This window comes from Eschrichtius robustus, chromosome 14, assembly GCF_028021215.1.
Source record: "Eschrichtius robustus isolate mEscRob2 chromosome 14, mEscRob2.pri, whole genome shotgun sequence".
In the NCBI taxonomy this organism is placed as follows: domain Eukaryota; kingdom Metazoa; phylum Chordata; class Mammalia; order Artiodactyla; family Eschrichtiidae; genus Eschrichtius; species Eschrichtius robustus.
Genome location: NC_090837.1, coordinates 17,384,526 through 17,405,421, shown reverse-complemented (window position 1 = coordinate 17,405,421; position 20,896 = coordinate 17,384,526). Strand labels below are relative to the sequence as shown.

Below are 20,896 nucleotides of genomic sequence, written 5' to 3'. Positions count from 1 at the left end.
GTTATGTTTTACAGTAAAAACAGTTAGGAAGTGGAGGGGAGTGAGTTCCTTCCAGGTCCTCTCTGATTTTCCCTAACCTTGTCCTAACTCCTGTCTTATCCCTGAATCTGCCCCAGGAAACCTATGTAGAAATTTCCCCCTTCTGGCACACCAGTCCTTCATCTAATTAGCATTAAGAGGGTTTAAAAAAAAAAAAAAAACAAACCCAACACCCCCCCCCACCTCCAATTATCTGATATCTTGAAGTTCTTTACTAGGCTTCCCCTATAATTTATTTGAACTGTGAAGATTGATGGAGATGTACGGTTAGAATTCTCTTCATTAATAGAGAAACACATCTTAATCTCCCCACCTAGACTGCAAACCCCATAAGCTCTGAAAATGAGTTTTTTAAAAAAATCCCTTGCTTCTCTCATGGAGGTGCAAAATCAGTAACTTTCATAAACAGTTATCAGTACTACATTGGTGTATTGCTCTGCAACCTGTTCACTAAATACAAAAAATAATGTCTCTGTACATAATTTTTAATTCCATCATCATGCCTATTTCTTAATGTTGATTTTGCCTTTAAAGATAATGCCACTGCAGTTTAGCAAGTCGGCCCAATTATGGCTGCTCTGTTTTGCTTTTGCTCTGTTTTGTTTTGTCGCTGGAGTTTGGCTAAAATTTCTAATTAATTAGCTCCTTCCCCTTCAGGACCATTATTTCCAGACCTTTAAGAAGTTCAGTATTAAAGTTGTGTACATTATTTTTGGTAACATATTGTCAGCAACTAAAGGAGCTTCACTTGCCCTGTGACATTGCTGTTTGATAAACTCTCTTGGGCAGTCCTTCTATAAAACTAATGGAAATAATGTCTAATACTTACTGGTTTAAAATCTGTGCTTTCAAAAAACAAAAATCTGTGCATTCTATCTAATATTCTAGAAAAGTTCTTTGTATTCTGTTTCACATTTTAATTGCAGACTGAACTTGTAAAATTTAGATTGATTATAAACAAATACTTCTCATAAGCCTGCCTTAGTAAACAGTCTTTGTTCTAGCCAGTCATTTGATTTTTTTTCTTCTCATATTTTAAACCAGTATAATTAATCTGTAGAGTATATGATGCTTTGTTTTACAGAAGGAGGGGGGTGTGGGTGTGTGTTTTCAGATTTATAGATTTCTTTTCAAAGATTTGTTTCTTATATAACAAATAATCATTTATTTGAGAAACTATTATTTTCTGTTGTGAAAGGCACCTGAAATCTAGCTTCCTCAAGTAGTTCTTTGAACTATTGTAGAGCACTCAAATAAAAAAAACTATTTAGGTGAAATTTAGTTAGAGATTTCACAGAGTTTTGCCTTACAAATGCCCATAAGATACTTTAAGATATGCGCCCCCCGCAAAAAAAAAAAAAAAAAAAAAAACCTATCCATGGGCCAAGATGAATGGGTTTGACTGCAGTTCAGGTTAGACTCTTCTCCAGATCATTTGTTTGTCTTGACACATGGCTCACTCTTCTGAAATTGAATTGCCCTGTTCCTTAGTGAATTATTTGACTCATCTACCTAGCCAATAAGAAGCAATTTTGTTTTGTAGAAATATTTAATATTCATTTCACAAAAATCCCTAAATAGCCTTCTTTTTTATTTTATTTTATTTTTTTTTTAAAGTTTAGTATTAGTTGTTTTGTTTGTTTTTTTATACTGCAGGTTCTTATTAGGCATCAATTTTATACACATCAGTGTATACATATCAATCCCAATCGCCCAATTCAGCACACCACCATCCCCACCTCACCGCAGTTTTCCCCCCTTGGTGTCCATATGTCCATTGTCTACATCTGTGTCTCAACTTCTGCCCTGCAAACTGGCTCATCTGTACCATTTTTCTAGGTTCCACATACATGCATTAATATACGATATTTGTTTTTCTCTTTCTGACTTACTTCACTCTGTATGACAGTCTCTAGATCCATCCACGTCTCAACAAATGACTCAATTTCGTTCCTTTTTATGGCTGAGTAATATTCCATTGTATATATGTACCACAACTTCTTTATCCATTCGTCTGCTGATGGGCATTTAGGTTGCTTCCATGACCTGGCTATTGTAAATAGTGCTGCAATGAACATTGGGGTGCATGTGTCTTTTTGAATTACGGTTTTCTCTGGGTATATGCCCAGTAGTGGGATTGCTGGGTCATATGGTAATTCTATTTTTAGTTTTTTAAGGAACCTCCATATTGTTCTCCATAGTGGCTGTATCAATTTACATTCCCACCAACAGTGCAAGAGGGTTCCCTTTTCTCCACACCCTCTCCAGCATTTGTTGTCTGTAGATTTTCTGATGATGCCCATTCTAACAGGAGTGAGGTGATACCTCATTGTAGTTTTGATTTGCATTTCTCTAATAATTAGTGATGTTGAGCATCTTTTCATGTGCTTTGTGGCCGTCTGTATGTCTTCTTTGGAGAAATGTCTATTTAGGTCTTCTGCCCATTTTTGGATTGGGGTGTTTGTTTCTTTGATATTGAGCTGAATGAGCTGTTTATATATTTTGGAGATTAATCCTTTGTCCGTTGATTCATTTGCAAATATTTTCTCCCATTCTGAGGGTTGTCTTTTCGTCTTGTTTATGGTTTCCTTTGCTGTGCAAAAGCTTTGAAGTTTCATTAGGTCCCACTTGTTTATTTTTGTTTTTATTTCCATTACTCTAGGAGGTGGATCAAAAAAGATCTTGCTGTGATTTATGTCAAAGAGTGTTCTTCCTATGTTTTCCTCTAAGAGTTTTATAGTGTCCAGTCTTATATTTAGGTCTCTAATCCATTTTGAGTTTATTTTTGTGTGTGGTGTTAGGGAGTATTCTAATTTCATTCTTTTACATGTAGCTGTCCAGTTTTCCCAGCACCACTTATTGAAGAGACTGTCTTTTCTCCATTGTATATCTTTGCCTCCTTTGTCATAGATTAGTTGACCATAGGTGCGTGGGTTAATCTCTGGGCTTTCTATCTTGTTCCATTGATCTACGTTTCTGTTTTTGTGCCAGTACCATATTGTCTTGATTACTGTAGCTTTGTAGTATAGTCTGAAGTCAGGGAGTCTGATTCCTCCAGCTCCATTTTTTTGCCTCAAGACTGCTTTGGCTATTCGGGGTCTTTTGTGTCTCCATACAAATTTTAAGATGATTTGTTCTAGCTCCGTAAAAAATGCCATTGGTAATTTGATAGGGATTGCATTGAATCTGTAGATTGCTTTGGGTAGTATACTCATTTTCACAATGTTGATTCTTCCAAGCCAAGAACATGGTATATCTCTCCATCTGTTGGTATCATCTTTAATTTCTTTCATCAGTGTCTTATAGTTTTCTGCATACAGGTCTTTTGTCTCCCTAGGTAGGTTTATTCCTAGGTATTTTATTCTTTTTGTTGCAATGGTAAATGGGAGTGTTTCCATAATTTCTCTTTCAGATTTTTCATCATTAGTGTATAGGAATGCAAGAGATTTCTGTGCATTCATTTTGTATCCTGCAACTTTACCATATTCATTAATTAGCTCTAGCAGTTTTCTGGTGGCAGTTTTAGGATTCTCTATGTATAGTATCATGTCATCCGCAAACAGTGACAGTTTTACTTCTTCTTTTCCAATTTGTATTCCTTTTATTTCTTTTTTTCTCTGATTGCCGTGGCTAGGACTTCCAGAACTACGTTGAATAATAGTGGTGAGAGTGGACATCCTTGTCTCGTTCCTGATCTTAGAGGAAATGCTTTCAGTTTTTCACCATTGAGAATGATGTTTGCTGTGGGTTTGTCATATATGGCCTTTATTATGTTGAGGTAGGTTCCCTCTATGCCCACTTTCTGGAGAGTTTTTATCAGAAATGGGTGTTGAATTTTGTCAAAAGCTTTTTCTGCATCTATTGAGATGATCATATGGTTTTTATTCTTCAATTTGTTAATATGGTGTATCACATTGATTGATTTGCGTATATTGAAGAATCCTTGCATCCCTGGGATAAATCCCACTTGATCGTGGTGTATGATCCTTTTAATGTGTTGTTGGATTCTGTTTGCTAGTATTTCGTTGAGGATTTTTGCATCTATATTCATCAGTGATATTGGTCTGTAATTTTCTTTTTTTGTAGTGTCTTTGTCTGGTTTTGGTATCAGGGTGATGGTGGCCTCATAGAATGAGTTTGGGAGTGTGCCTTCCTCTGCAATTTTTTGGAAGAGTTTGAGAAGGATGGGTGTTAGCTCTTCTCTAAATGTTTGATAGAATTCACCTGTGAAGCCATCTGGTCCTGGACTTTTGTTTGTTGGAAGATTTTTAATCACAGTTTCAATTTCATTGCTTGTGATTGGTCTGTTCATATTTTCTGTTTCTTCCTGGTTCAGTCTTGGAAGGTTATACCTTTCTAAGAATTTGTCCATTTCTTCCAGGTTGTCCATTTTATTGGCACAGAGTTGCTTGTAGTAGTCTCTTAGGATGCTTTGTATTTCTGCGGTGTCTGTTGTAACTTCTCCTTTTTCATTTCTGATTTTATTGATTTGAGTCCTCTCCCTCTTTTTCTTGATGAGTCTGGCTAATGCTTTATCAATTTTGTGTATCTTCTCAAAGAACCAACTTTTAGTTTTATTGATCTTTGCTATTGTTTTCTTTGTTTCTATTTCATTTATTTCTGCTCTGATCTTTATGATTTCTTTCCTTCTGCTAACTTTGGGTTTTGTTTGTTCTTCTTTCTCTAGTTTCTTTAGGTGTAAGGTTAGATTGTTTACTTGAGATTTTTCTTGTTTCTTTAGGTAGGCTTGTATAGCTATAAACTTCCCTCTTAGAACCGCTTTTGCTGCATCCCATAGGTTTTGGGTCGTCGTGTTTTCATTGTCATTTGTCTCTAGGTATTTTTTAATTTCCTCTTTGATTTCTTCAGTGATCTCTTGGTTATTTAGTAACGTATTGTTTAGCCTCCATGTGTTTGTCTTTTTTACGTTTTTTTCCCTGTAATTCATTTCTAATCTCATCGCGTTGTGGTCAGAAAAGATGCTTGATATGATTTCAATTTTCTTAAATTTACTGAGGCTTGATTTGTGACCCAAGATGTGATCTATCCTGGAGAATGTTCCGTGCGCACTTGAGAAGAAAGTGTAATCTGCTGTTTTTGGATGGAATGTCCTATAAATATCAATTAAATCTATCTGGTCTATTGTGTCATTTAAAGCTTCTGTTTCCTTATTTATTTTCATTTTGGATGATCTGTCCATTGGTGTAAGTGAAGTGTTAAAGTCCCCCACTATTATTGTGTTACTGTCGATTTCCTCTTTTATAGCTGTTAGCAGTTGCCTTATGTATTGAGGTGCTCCTATGTTGGGTGCATATATATTTATAATTGTTATATCTTCTTCTTGGATTGATCCCTGGGTCATTATGTAGTGTCCTTCCTTGTCTCTTGTAACATTCTTTATTTTAAAGTCTATTTTATCTGATATGAGTATAGCTACTCCAGCTTTCTTTTGATTTCCATTTGCATGGAGTATCTTTTTCCATCCCCTCACTTTCAGTCTGTATGTGTCCCTAGGTCTAAAGTGGGTCTCTTGTAGACAGCATATATATGGGTCTTGTTTTTGTATCCATTCAGCCAGTCTATGTCTTTTGGTTGGGGCATTTAAACCATTCACGTTTAAGGTAATTATCGGTATGTATGTTCCTATGACCATTTTCTTAATTGTTTTGCGTTTGTTTTTGTAGGTCCTTTTCTTCTCTTGTGTTTCCCACTTAGAGAAGTTCCTTTAGCATTTGTTGTAGAGCTGGTTTGGTGGTGCTGAATTCTCTTAGCTTTTGCTTGTCTGTAAAGCTTTTGATTTCTCCATCAAATCTAAATGAGATCCTTGCCGGGTAGAGTAATCTTGGTTGTAGGTTCTTCCCTTTCATCACTTTAAGTATATCATGCCACTCCCTTCTGGCTTGCAGAGTTTCTGCTGAGAAATCAGCTGTTAACCTTATGGGAGTTCCCTTGTATGTTATTTGTCGTTTTTCCCTTGCTGCTTTCAGTAATTTTTCTTTGTCTTTAATTTTTGCCACTTTGATTACTATGTGTCTCGGCGTGTTTCTCCTTGGGTTTATTCTGTATGGGACTCTCTGCGCTTCCTGGACTTGGGTGGCTATTTGCTTTCCCATGTTAGGGAAGTTTTCGACTATAATCTCTTCAAATATTTTCTCTGGTCCTTTCTCTCTCTCTTCTCCTTCTGGGACCCCTATAATGCGAATGTTGTTGCGTTTAATGTTGTCCCAGAGGTCTCTTAGGCTGTCTTCATTTCTTTTCATTCTTTTTTCTTTAGTCTGTTCCGCAGCAGTGAATTCCACCATTCTGTCTTCCTGGTCACTTATCCGTTCTTCTGCCTCAGTTATTCTGCTATTGATTCCTTCTAGTGTAGTTTTCATTTCAGTTATTGTATTGGTCATCTCTGTTTGTTTGTTCTTTAATTCTTCTAGGTCTTTGTTAATCATTTCTTGCATCTTCTCAATCTTTGCCTCCATTCTTATTCCGAGGTCCTGGATCATCTTCACTATCATTATTCTGAATTCTTTTTCTGGAAGGTTGCCTATCTCCACTTCATTTAGTTGTTTTTCTGGGATTTTTTCTTGTTCCTTCATCTGGTACATAGCCCTCTGCCTTTTCATCTTCTCTATCTTTCTGTAACTGTGGTTTTTGGTCCACAGGCTGCAGGATTATAGTTTTTCTTGCTTCTGTTGTCTGCCCTCTGTTGGTTGAGGCTATCTAAGAGGCTTGATGGGAGGCTCTGGTGGTGGGTAGAGCTGACTGTTGCTCCCTAAATAGCCTTCTTGAGGACAGGTAAATTTGAATACTGATGAGCAGGGGTTTTATTTATTTATTTATTTATTTATTTTTGGCTGTGTTGGGTCTTTGTTGCTGCGCGCAGGCTTTCTCTAGCTGTGGCGAGCAGGGACCTCTCTTCGTTTCGTTTCGGCCTCTCATTGCGGTGGCTTCTCTTGTTGGGAAGCACGGGCCCTAGTCGTGCAGGCTTCAGTAGTTGTGGCACGTGGGCTCAGTAGTTGTGGCTCACAGGCTCTAGAGCGCAGGCTCAGTAGTTGTGGTGCACGGGCTTAGTTGCTCCGCGGCATGTGGGATCTTCCCGGACCAGGGCTCGAACCCGTGTCCCCTGCACTGGCAGGTGGATTCTTAACCACTGTGCCACCAGGGTAGCCTCCAAAATAAAATCTTGTGGGGAGTTTTTCCTGGACCTACTAACCCCTTGAGATTTCAGTTTAGTTGGCTCTGGGGTTGGGCCCAGGCACTGTGATTTTTTTAAAGCTGTCCAGGTGATTCTAATGAGCAGCCAAGACTTGAGAACCACTGTGCTAAATCCTGCTCTATCCCAAGAGCTTCTGGTTCCCCCATTTATCTCCTATTTACTCTTTAAAATGTTCCCACAAAGAAATGTTTTTGATTTACTGTTTCCAGATATATCTTGTTCTCCCCTCCTCCCCCACCAAAGTCAGTCCTCAACTATTAGCAACAATGGGGAAGAATGAACATGAGTACATTAAATCCACAGATGATGAGAAATTATTTTAGTCAGGGGGTTTAAACCACCTCTTTTACCAAACCTATATATACAGGACCACAGATGTACTCAAATTGACTAAAATGAATTTTTACTACCTCTTAATGTTCTTGTTTGTTGTTTGTTTGTTTGTTTTGGCACCCTGTCATCCAGATGGTTAGCACCAGGAGGTAGTAAGTCAATTCAACAAGTATTTCTTGAGCACCTACTATAATAAAGGCACTATGAGGACAGCAAGGAGCTCATATCATAGTCTTACTGGGAAGGAGAGAATGCAAGGGCCTAGATAATCTATATTTTATATACTAATCCCTAGAACTGTCTGCATTTTATGAGTTAATGTATCTGAAGTACATGGGTACAGTGTCTATTAGGTAAGTCGTTGATATGTCCCTTTTTCTCTTTCAGGTATCCAGACTATTGACTCTACCCAGGCCCTGTTCCTTCCAATTGGAGCATCTGTCTCTCTCCTAGTAATGTTCTTCTTCTTTGACTCAGTTCAAGTAGTTTTTACAATATGTACAGCAGGTAAATGAGTTCCTCTATCTAATCTTAACATTAAGCTAAAAGGAAATTTTTAAACCTTTTTTAAAATCATTCAAAAATTAAGATTTATACACTGCACCATGCAAGTTTTTCTTCATAAGTCTGGCTTTTTCTCCCCCCACTCCTCCTTGAACCACTTGATACCTGTATCATCAGTTCAGACCTGCCAACCCAATCTGAATGAAAGGCCAGGAGTTGAAAACTCACGAGCTTTGTGGCACCACAGCAGAATTGCTTTGGCTGTGGCTCCTTGTCTGATAGGTTACCAGAAAGTCCAGTTTGGCAGAGTAGTCATTGGCAACCCCTACCCATGTTTCTGCAGATAGAAACACTCATAGCTAATCACAGTAATTCGACTGTCATCTATCTGATCAGTTTTCAAGCTGAGCGATGATGGACATGTGTGAAACATCAAAATGCTAGACATGTTAGATCATACCCTGGCCCGCTGTTTATCATTTCTTGTTGAGATAGGTGAGAAAGAGAAAAGCTACCAATGCTACCCCTACTTCAAATCAGGTAATATTTTTTTTAAGAGGTTGTCTGTGCGGTGCTAAAGAAAGATACTTTTCTTCTCTAGTTAATTAATACTATTGTATGCACTTGTCGAGAAAAGTATTCTGGGCAATGATTGTTTCCATAAGTCATGCCATTTTTCTTATACTTAGTAAAATAATAAACAAAAAAAAAATTAACCATACGTTTTCTTTCTCTAGTTCTTGCAACGATAGCTTTTGCTTTTCTTCTTCTCCCGATGTGCCAGTATTTAACAAGACCCTGTTCACCTCAGAACAAGTAAGGACTTGGGATTTTCCTCTAAATTGTAAACTTGTATATGTATGTTTTTGTCTCATACTTGATAGCAATATTAGGGGTCTAAATTTTTGGTATTGACTGAAGCACACAAATTCCAGAAGACCGGAAAGTGAGATGTTTGATTTTTTTAAAACTGTAGGATAGTACTTCTTTTTGCACCTTTTCATAGCAGAGGAAATATAAACAAATCTTAGGAAGTCAGAGTCACTGTAATATGCTTCCTTGCTTTGATTATATTGAAAGATGAGTTTTCTTCTGAAGCAGCATTTTCATTCCTTTACTAGTTAATGGAATATGAAAATAGTGCTTGACTCAAACATTCTTTGCCTTTCATCTTTGATGACCTAGAATATATACTAGCCACTTAGGTTTAATCCCAGTGTTCACACCTTAACTCCTAAAGCCGTTGCTCCATGGAAACAAAATGCTGTGCTAATGGAGAATGCTGTGTGCACTTAGGAAATCAGTCACTTGGGGCGGCTGATCTTCCCAGGAATTAGTGATAACCAAATAGATGTACCATCTTAATTTTATTCATCTTTGCTTAATGAATTGAATTGTTGACTTTCTTCATTTTGTTTTCCGCGTAAGAATTAGAATTTCCCCTACATTTAGATTTTCTAAAGATTGATATTATCACTTTAAACTTCTCAATACCCATGTTGATAATTTGGGATAAAAAGTACATTATCTAATTGGTGCAGAAGTATAATTCCTTTGAACTTTCTGTAGTTTTTTCCAAAGAGATTTGGGTATTTTGGATTTCTGGGTATCTAGGTATTGCCTACTATTTTAATCTGGCTGTCACAAATTCTGATCATGAAGAACCAAAGGAGAGTTTGATTATTGAATATAATTTATTGTCCATTAGTCCAATAAATGTTGTGTATTTTCCAGGATTTCCTTTGGTTGTTGTGGGCGTTTCACTGCTGCTGAATTACTATCATTCTCTCTGTCTGTCATGCTCGTCCTCATCTGGGTTCTCACTGGCCATTGGCTTCTCATGGATGGTAAGTAACTACTCTGTGACAAGTTGAAATTTTAATATCATTTATGGTTAAATTTGTCCTCTCTTCCTCTACTTTCTGTGTTTTAGTAGTGGTACCTCTGAATACCCTGAAAATTAGGTGTCCAGAGATGGTGTTATGTATCAAATTTTTTATTATTTTTACCTACATTCTTTTTTTGTGTGTGTGTGATTTCTTTTTTTTTTTTAATCAGTCATCAATTTTATACACATCACTGTATACATGTCAATCCCAATCGCCCAATTCAGCACACCACCATCCCCACCCCACTGCAGTTTTCCCCCCTTGGTGTCCATACATTTGTTCTCTACATCTGTGTCTCAACTTCTGCCCTGCAGACCGGTTCATCTGTACCATTTTTCTAGGTTCCACATACATGCATTAATATACGATATTTGTTTTTCTCTTTCTGACTTAGTTCACTCTGTATGACAGTCTCTAGATCCATCCACGTCTCAACAAATGACTCAATTTCGTTCCTTTTTATGGCTGAGTAATATTCCATTGTATATATGTACCACAACTTCTTTATCCATTCGTCTGCTGATGGGCATTTAGGTTGCTTCCATGACCTGGCTATTGTAAATAGTGCTGCAATGAACATTGGGGTGCATGTGTCTTTTTGAATTACGGTTTTCTCTGGGTATATGCCCAGTAGTGGGATTGCTGGGTCATATGGTAATTCTATTTTTAGTTTTTTAAGGAACCTCCATATTGTTCTCCATAGTGGCTGTATCAATTTACATTCCCACCAACAGTGCAAGAGGGTTCCCTTTTCTCCACACCCTCTCCAGCATTTGTTGTCTGTAGATTTTCTGATGATGCCCATTCTGACTGGTGTGAGGTGATACCTCATTGTAGTTTTGATTTGCATTTCTCTAATAATTAGTGACGTCGAGCATCTTTTCATGTGCTTCTTGGCCATCTGTATATCTCCTTCGGAGAAATGTCTATTTAGGCCTTCTGCCCATTTTTGGATTGGGTTGTTTGTTTCTTTAATATTGAGCTGAATGAGCTGTTTATATATTTTGGAAATTAATCCTTTGTCCGTTGATTCGTTTGCAAATATTTTCTTCCATTCTGAGGGTTGTCTTTTCGTCTTGTTTATGGCTTCCTTTGCTGTGCAAAAGTTTCATTAGGTCCCATTTGTTTATTTTCGTTTTTATTTCCATTACTCTAGGAGGTGGATCAAAAAAGATCTTGCTGTGATTTATGTCAAAGAGTGTTCTTCCTATGTTTTCCTCTAAGAGTTTTATAGTGTCCGGTCTTACATTTAGGTCTCTAATCCATTTTGAGTTTATTTTTGTGTATGGTGTTAGGGAGTATTCTAATTTCATTCTTTTACATGTAGCTGTCCAGCTTTCCCAGCACCACTTATTGAAGAGACTGTCTTTTCTCCATTGTGTATATCTTTGCCTCCTTTGTCATAGATTAGTCCATAGGTGCGTGGGTTTATCTCTGGGCTTTCTATCTTGTTCCTTTGATCTATGTTTCTGTTTTAGTGCCAGTACCATATTGTCTTGATGACTGTAGCTTTGTAGTATAGTCTGAAGTCAGGGAGTCTGATTCCTCCAGCTCCGTCTTTTTCCCTCAAGACTGCTTTGGCTATTCGGGGTCTTTTGTGTCTCCATACAAATTTTAAGATGATTTGTTCTAGCTCCGTAAAAAATGCCATTGGTAATTTGATAGGGATTGCATTGAATCTGTAGATTGCTTTGGGTAGTATAGTCATTTTCACAATATTGATGCTTCCAATCCAAGAACATGGTATATCTCTCCACCTGTTGGTATCATCTTTAATTTCTTTCATCAGTGTCTTATAGTTTTCTGCATACAGGTCTTTTGTCTCCCTAGGTAGGTTTATTCCTAAGTATTCTATTCTTTTTGTTGCAATGGTAAATGGGAGTGTTTCCATAATTTCTCTTTCAGATTTTTCATCATTAGTGTATAGGAATGCAAGAGATTTCTGTGCATTAATTTTGTATCCTGAAACTTTACCAGATTCATTGATTAGCTCCAGTAGTTTTCTGGTGGCATTTTTAGGATTCTCTATGTATAGTATCATGTCATCTGCAAACAGTGACAGTTTTACTTCTTCTTTTCCAATTTGTATTCCTTTTATTTCTTTTTCTTCTCTGATTGCCGTGGCTAGGACTTCCAAAACTATGTTGAATAATAGTGGTGAGAGTGGACATCCTTGTCTCGTTCCTGGTCTTAGAGGAAATGCTTTCAGTTTTTCACCATTGAGAATGATGTTTGCTGTGGGTTTGTCGTATATGGCCTTTATTATGTTGAGGTAGGTTCCCTCTATGCCCACTTTCCGGAGAGTTTTTATCAGAAATGGGTGTTGAATTTTGTCAAAAGCTTTTTCTGCATCTATTGAGATGATCATATGGTTTTTATTCTTCAATTTGTTAATATGGTGTATCACATTGATTGATTTGCGTATATTAAAGAATCCTTGCATCCCTGGGATAAATCCCACTTGATCGTGGTGTAGGATCCTTTTAATGTGTTGTTGGATTCTGTTTGCTAGTATTTTGTTGAGGATTTTTGCATCTATATTCATCAGTGATATTGGTCTGTAATTTTCTTTTTTTGTAGTATCTTTGTCTGGTTTTGGTATCCGGGTGATGGTGGCTTCATAGAATGAGTTTGGGAGTGTTCCTTCCTCTGCAATTTTTTGGAAGAGTTTGAGAAGGATGGGTGTTAGCTCTTCTCTAAATGTTTGATAGAATTCACCTGTGAAGCCATCTGGTCCTGGACTTTTGTTTGTTGGAAGATTTTTAATCACAGTTTCAATTTCATTACTTGTGATTGGTCTGTTCATATTTTCTGTTTCTTCCTGGTTCAGTCTTGGAAGGTTATACCTTTCTAAGAATTTGTCCATTTCTTCCAGGTTGTCCATTTTATTGGCATAAAGTTGCTTGTGGTAGTCTCTTAGGATGTTTTGTATTTCTGAGGTGTCTGTTGTAACTTCTCCTTTTTCATTTCTAATTTTATTGATTTGAGTTCTCTCCCTCTTGATGAGTCTGGCTAATGGCTTATCAATTTTCTTTATCTTCTCAAAGAACCAGCTTTTAGTTTTATTGATCTTTGCTATTGTTTTCTTTGTTTCTATTTCATTTATTTCCACTCTGATCTTTATGATTTCTTTCCTTCTGCTAACTTTGGGTTTTGTTTGTTCTTCTTTCTCTAGTTCCTCTAGGTGTAAGGTTAGATTGCTTACTTGAGATTTTTCTTGTTTTTTAGGTAGGCTTGTATAGCTGTAAACTTCCCTCTTAGAACTGCTTTTGCTGCATCCCATAGGTTTTGGATCGTGTTTTTATTGTCATTTGTCTCTAGGTACTTTTTGATTTCCTCTTTGATTTCTTCAGTGATCTCTTGGTTATTTAGTAACGTATTTTTTAGCCTCCATGTGTTTGTGTTTTTTATGTTTTTTTCCCTGTAATTCATTTCTAATCTCATAGCGTTGTGGTCAGAAAAGATGCTTGATATGATTTCAATTTTCTTAAATTTACTGAGGCTTGATTTGTGACCCAAGATGTGATCTATCCTGGAGAACGTTCCGTGCGCACTTGAGAAGAAAGTGTAATCTGCTGTTTTTGGATGGAATGTCCTATAAATATCAATTAACTCTATCTGGTCTATTGTGTCATTTAAAGCTTCTGTTTCCTTAATTATTTTCATTTTGGATGATCTGTCCATTGGTGTAAGTGGGTTGTTAAAGTCCCCCACTATTATTGTGTTACTGTCAGTTTCCTCTTTTATAGCTGTTAGCAGTTGCCTTATGTATTGAGGTGCTCCTACGTTGGGTGCATATATATTTATAATTATTATATCTTCTTTTTGGATTGATCCCTTGATCATTATGTAGTGTCCTTCCTTGTCTCTTGTAACATTCTTTATTTTAAAGTCTATTTTATCTGATATGAGTATAGCTACTCCAGCTTTCTTTTGATTTCCATTTGCATGGAATATCTTTTTCCATCCCCTCACTTTCAGTCTGTATGTGTCCCTAGGTCTGAAGTGGGTCTCTTGCAGACAGTATATATATGCGTCTTGGTTTTGTATCCATTCAGCAAACCTGTGTCTTTTGGTTGGAGCATTTAATCCATTCACGTTTAAGGTAATTATCGGTATGTATGTTCCTATGACCATTTTCTTAATTGTTTTGGGTTTGTTTTTGTAGGTCCTTTTCTTCTCTTGTGTTTCCCACTTAGAGAAGTTCCTTTAGCATTTGTTGTAGAGCTGGTTTGGTGGTGCTGAATTCTCTTAGCTTTTGCTTGTCTGTAAAGCTTTTGATTTCTCCATCAAATCTAAATGAGATCCTTGCCGGGTAGAGTAATCTTGGTTGTAGGTTCTTCCCTTCCATCACTTTAAGTATACCATGCCACTCCCTTCTGGCTTGTAGAGTTTCTGCTGAGAAATCAGCTGTTAACCTTATGGGAGTTCCCTTGTATCTTATTTGTCGTTTTTCCCTTGCTGCTTTCAGTAATTTTTCTTTGTCTTTAATTTTTGCCACTTTGATTACTATGTGTCTCGGCGTGTTTCTCCTTGGGTTTATCCTGTATGGGACTCTCTGCGCTTCCTGGACTTGGGTGGCTATTTGCTTTCCCATGTTAGGGAAGTTTTCGACTATAATCTCTTCAAATATTTTCTCTGGTCCTTTCTCTCTCTCTTCTCCTTCTGGGACCCCTATAATGCGAATGTTGTTGCGTTTAATGTTGTCCCAGAGGTCTCTTAGGCTGTCTTCATTTCTTTTCATTCTTTTTTCTTTAGTCTGTTCCGCAGCAGTGAATTCCACCATTCTGTCTTCCAGGTCACGTATCCGTTCTTCTGCCTCGGTTATTCTGCTACTTATTCCTTCTAGTGTAGTTTTCATTTCAGTTATTGTATTGGTCATCTCTGTTTGTTTGTTCTTTAATTCTTCTAGTTCTTTGTTAATCATTTCTTGCATCTTCTCAATCTTTGCCTCCATTCTTATTCCGAGGTCCTGGATCATCTTCACTATCATTATTCTGAATTCTTTTTCTGGAAGGTTGCCTATCTCCACTTCATTTAGTTGTTTTTCTGGGGTTTTATCTTGTTCCTTCATCTGGTATATAGCCCTCTGCCTTTTCATCTTGTCTGTCTTTCTGTGAATGTGGTTTTTGTTCCACAGGCTGCAGGATTGTAGTTTTCCTTGCTTCTGCTCTCTGCCCTCTGGTGGTTGAGGCTATCTAAGAGGCTTGATGGGAGGCTCTGGTGTTGGGTAGAGCTGACTGTTGCTGTGTCTACCTACGTTCTTAAGATCTTTTTTTAGTAACAGCTTTTTGGGGATGTAATTCTCATATCATACAATTTACTTATTTAAAGTGTACAATTCGGGGGACTTCCCTGGTGGTGCAGTGGTTAAGAATCCGCCTGCCAACGCAGGCGACTCGGGTTCGAGCCCTGTTCGGGGAAGATCCCACATGTCATGGAGCAACGAATCCCGTGCGCCACAACTACTGAGCCTGCGCTCTAGAGCCCGCGAGCCACAACTACTGTAGCCCATGTGCCTAGAGGCCGTGCACTGCAACAAAGAGAAGCCACCACAGTGAGAATCCTGTGCACCGCAGCGAAGAGTAGCTCCCACTCGCTGAATCTTGAGAAAGCCTGTGCACAGCAATGAAGACCCAATGCAGCCAAAATAAATAAATTAATTAATTAATTAAACTTATTTCAAAAAAATTAAGTGTACAATTCAGTGGTTTTTAGTATATTTGCAGAGTTGTGCAACCAACACTACAGTCAGTTTTGTGTTTTTTTAATTTATTTTATTTTTTTATTTTTGGCTGCATTGGGTCTTCGTTGCTGAGCGGGGGCTACTCTTCATTGCAGTGCCTAGGCTTCTCATTGTGGTGGCTTCTCTTGTTGCAGAGCACAGGCTCTAGGCACACAGGCTTCAGTAGCTGTGGCACGTGGGCTCTAGAGCACTGGCTCAGTAGTTGTGGTGCACGGGCTTAGTTGCTCCGCGGCATGTAGGATCTTCCTGGTCCAGGGCTCGAACCCGTGTCCCATGCATTGGCAGGTGGCTTCTTAACCACTTTGCCCCCAGGGAAGTCCCCGGTTTGTTTTTTTATTTGTTTGTTTGTTTTTTAAATTTATTTTGGTTGCGCTGGGTCTTAGTTGCTGCTCACTGGCTCCTTAGTTGTGGCATGTGAACTCTTAGTTGTGGCATGCATGTGGGATATAGTTCCCTGACCAGGGATTGAACCCGGGCCCCCTACATTGGGAATGCGGAGTCTTATCCTCTGCGCCACCAGGGAAGTCCCCTACAATCAGTTTTAGTGCATCTTCACACCCACCCTCCAAAACCCACACCCAGTAGCAGTCACTCCCCCATTCCCCCACCACAGCCCCGGGCACCCACTAATCTACTTCCTGTCTCTGTGAATTTGCCTCTTGTGGACATTTTGCGTAAATAAAATCACATATGACCTTTTGTATCTGCCTTCTTTCACTCAGCATAATGTTTTCAAGGTTCATCCATGTTGTAACTTGTATCAGTACTCCATTCCTTTTTATGACCAAATACTGCTTAATTGTACAGATGCATCAATTTTATTTATCCATTCATCAGTTTCCACTTTTTTGGCTATTGTGAATAATGGTACTGTGAAAATTGGAATACAAATTTTTGTGTAGACTATACTTTGTTAATATAAATGGGATTATACTGTAATATAATACCCATATTATTTATAAATATATGTGGAATATATAATGTATGTCATATAATATGTTATATATGATAGAGACTTCTTTTGTGTAATTACATAAATACATGTCTATATCATTTTATAAAGGTACTAATAGCTAACATTTATTGAGTAATTTTTATACATTGGGCACTCTGCTGGGTGTTTTTGGGTTTTTTTTTTAATTTTATTTATTTATTTATTTATGGCTGTGTTGGGTCTTCGTTTCTGTGCGAGGGCTTTCTCTAGTTGCGGCAAGTGGGGGCCACTCTTCATCGCGGTGCGCAGGCCTCTCACTATCGCGGCCTCTCTTGTTGCGGAGCACAGGCTCCAGATGCGCAGGCTCAGTAATTGTGGCTCACGGGCTTAGTTGCGCCACGGCATGTGGGATCTTCCCAGACCAGGGCTCGAACCCGTGTCCCCTGCATTGGCAGGCAGACTCTCAACCACTGCGCCTCCAGGGAAGCCCTGGGTGTTTTACGTGGACTTTCTCATGTAATCCTGAATACAGCTCTTTGAAGTAGGTACTATTATTGTTCTTATTTTACAGAAGAGGAAACAGGTTCTGAGAAGTGACTAACCACAGTCACAGAACTCCTGTGTATATTTCATACTTACTATCAAAACATCTTGATAGTTGTTTTGATAGAAGGCCTTTTCTCAAAGTCCACCATTATTCTTCTGTTCTCTCCCTTAAGACATTGTTAGACTTTTCTTTATTTAAGACCCTGTAACCATCTCCACCTCTTCTTTCATTCAGTCCTTATTACTTCTCTTATTTTCATAGTTTGCTTTACTAACCTCACGAAATTTTATCTAACTGCTCTGCCCCACAAAGTCTGTTCACCTTTTCCTTTCTGGGTGTTTCAGAAGGGAAGGAAGTTGAAACACAGAAGTCAATTTTATACTGTTTGTAACACTCTCTAAAGAATTGGGGGGGGGGGGCGGTTATTTATTTATTTATTTATTTATGGCTGTGTTGGGTCTTCGTTTCTGTGCGAGGGCTTTCTCTACTTGCGGCAAGTGGGGGCCACTCTTCATCACGGTGCGCGGGCCTCTGATCATCGCGGCCTCTCTTGTTGCGGAGCACAGGCTCCAGACGCACAGGCTCAGTAATTGTGGCTCATGGGCCTAATTGCTCCGCGGCATGTGGGATCTTCCCAGACCAGGGCTCGAACCCGTGTCCCCTGCATTGGCAGGCAGATTCTCAACCACTGCGCCACCAGGGAAGCCCAAGAATTTTTTTAAGGGAGGAATTTGGAAAGCAGAGATTATGGGTATGGATCACACTTTTTCCTGTTACCCATTCCAAGCAACCACGAGGCTAATCCAGACCTTGGAACAGAGCTCTTTGGAGGCAGTGCCAGGTCTGAGGGGCTCCTCTCCTCTCCAGGCACTGTGTCCCTGCAGCTCTGAGGACGGCTCAGCTACAGTGGTGCTGTCATTGAGTGTTCAGGGAGGCTCCCCAAACCCTTACTGGCCCTAACTTGTAAACTTTTATATCATTTTCTGTCATTGTTGCTACTTCCCAATATCTACTTGTCCAAGGATCTCTTACCGGTTTACACTAGTTAAATTGCCCTTGTGACCAAGCTTAGTTTTCCCTCAAAAAAAAAACAAAAACAAAAAACGGAGAGAGTCTTTGAGCTTTTTAGTTGTTTGTTTCTCAGATTGGTAGTTGATGTGTGTTTGACTTGTTTTCTGCCATTAACAGAAAAGATAGCCTTCTAGCACGTGTCTGTAACATTCTGAAATATGTTCTTCTTTGACGTGGAAATTGTCTTTCCAGACTTCTTTGCAGAATCAGAAATCATTTTGTTGGTAGCGATAATGTGGTTGTAGAGTTTTTTTAAATGAGTGTTTTTTAATTAAAGCCTATTCCTTGAAGTTAATTTACAGTGAAAACAGAATGATAAATGTGGTTATTTTAAAGGGCGAGGCATGAAGTATGTTTTCAGAGTTATACCAAGAAGCATTAATATTAAGAAAATACTTCAGAGTTTTTTGAACTAAATCTGTAACTTTTTTATCTACTCAGTTTCATCTTACAAATTAATCTTTTAAATTTGGGAAGACTTGAAAGAATTTGACCAATAAGTGGTGTGGTATGTTTGCAAGAGCTGATGAATGAAGACAAAGAGAGGCAAACTGGATGAATAGTTGAGCGTGTGTTTCAGGGATGTGACATGGCTGGTGGCACTGTTCAGTTGGCGGTGGGAGTGATTCTCATTCAACATGCTTGTATTAAGAACCTTCTCTGAAGTAGTCAGATGGGATGCATGCTGCCTCTTCAAACATGGACTTGGAGTACGGTGGGGAGACTTGGTTGGCATGATTGGAAAGAGGTTATCGCTCATCTTAGAGAGAAGGAGTAGGTGGAGGCATAGGAGCAAAAGAAGAGGCTTGAGGCCAAGCCCGTGTGGTGCAGCGCCATTCTGTGTGAGTCATGCCTTTACAGTCGGACTTGATCAGAGAGTAGGGGACCTCGTGATTTAAGGCAGGGAATGATGTGAACTGATTTTTGACAATGGCAGTGAAGAGTAAGTGGGGGAGAGGGACAGAAAATGGGAAAGGATACACACATCACACTAGGAAGTACGGGAATCATGACCGAGGTGTGCCGTGACAGTAAAGAGGAGCACCCCGAAGTGGTTGCAGCCTGAGTGTGCGTGATGAAGGTTGCGATGAGATGAAAAGGAGCCCAGAGTTTCTTGTTTGGAAGATTAGGGATAGAATGACATTGTGTGGAGTCATGCAGAATCCTGTCATTGAGCAGTTCTGTCTTGTGTTTAGTTTAGACCCAGGTGGGGAGGATGAGCATAAAATGAGTGGCTGGAACAGTGTCCTTAAGTAAGTGAAAAAGATGTGATCTAGGGTGTGCATTGGCTTTAAAGGGGCAAGGGCGATGCATCTGAAGTAATGGGGGGAGGCAGGAGACGAGAGCTGGGAGGCCAGAACTGAGCTTGGCTTAGAGCTTTAGCATTCAGAACAGTCCCCTGGGTCTTAGATAGTTGAGCACCATCTATAGCATGAGAAAAGGGATTTCCCCAAATACGAGCAGGTCACAGTGGGCCGGCGGTGGGCCCTTTGCACTAGTAGGGTGTAAACATCTTAGACTGGGGTTTAGGGCTGCCTGATTTTTTGAGGGACTTACAAACTCTGTTAGGTTTATGAGCTGAATAGCTTGTGGAGAGAAGCTGAGCCTGTGCTCCACACTGACTGCTGTCTCCTCCCCAGCCCTGGCCATGGGTCTCTGTGTCGCTATGATCGCCTTCGTCCGCCTGCCCAGCCTCAAGGTCTCCTGCCTGCTTCTCTCAGGGCTTTTAATCTACGATGTCTTTTGGGTGAGTGTCTGTTTCCCCAGAGCTGCTGCTCTCCTTTGTGTTTAATTGGAACATTCACTCCGGAAAATTTTTAACTCTAAATATCCAAAGTCTGCTGGCCAGAGTACCTCCTGTCTGAGACCACTCCCGGCTGCACTGTACCTGTTAAAAGGTGAGCAGGCAGCTGTCCGTGCCTGTGTTTGTCGAGACTTGTTACAGTAGAGAGTACACGTGTGACTCTCGGGGTGGAAAAGGGAGCAGGCAGGCAAGGTTCTCTGCCCTGGAGCGCTGGCAGCTCTGCTGTAAGGGCTTCCTCTGTGGGTGTGGAGAGAAAAAATCTGCACGTACACACAGGAGCAAAGATTTTCTTTCTCCTCAAAGCGTGCAGTCTAAAAAGCTTGATGATGCAGTACTGAGACTCTGCTCTTAAGAACAAAGAGGGCTGGTGCTGAGATCGGGGTGCTTCCAGCTCCCTCTGGTAAAGGTGACTCTCCCCTCGGCAGGTGTTTTTCTCTGCCTACATCTTTAATAGCAACGTCATGGTGAAGGTGGCCACACAGCCGGCTGACAATCCCCTTGACGTTCTATCCCGGAAGCTCCACCTGGGGCCCAGTGTTGGGCGCGATGTTCCTCGCCTGTCTCTGCCTGGAAAACTGGTCTTCCCCAGGTAAGACTGGCGTGTCGGCCTCATCTCGTGATGGTGAGGACACTGCCTTCCTCTGCCCCTCTGTTCCCCAGTTTGTCTGTCTTTGTCATCAGCATTCTGATGCTGGACTGGAAAAGGGTTGTGAGTCATCTCCATTTTACAAATGAGGACAAGAATACTGACTTAACTTGCAAAGACTGATCATTAAGTGATACAGGTGCAGCTTTTTAATATTGAATAATGTTATCAAA

At 39.5% G+C, this 20,896-nt stretch overlaps 1 protein-coding gene across 1 annotated transcript in view; it reads left to right on the top strand.

Annotated features, from left to right (window-relative positions):
• Window positions 1–20,896, top strand: part of SPPL3 (signal peptide peptidase like 3) — a 129,777-nt gene that overhangs the window by 105,978 nt on the left and 2,903 nt on the right. Inside the window, exons 4-8 of the mRNA XM_068563533.1 lie at window positions 7,970–8,089; window positions 8,824–8,902; window positions 9,821–9,933; window positions 19,914–20,020; window positions 20,503–20,666. Of these exons, the coding sequence (XP_068419634.1) occupies window positions 7,970–8,089; window positions 8,824–8,902; window positions 9,821–9,933; window positions 19,914–20,020; window positions 20,503–20,666 (583 nt within the window). The remainder of the gene's footprint in view (window positions 1–7,969; window positions 8,090–8,823; window positions 8,903–9,820; window positions 9,934–19,913; window positions 20,021–20,502; window positions 20,667–20,896) is intronic.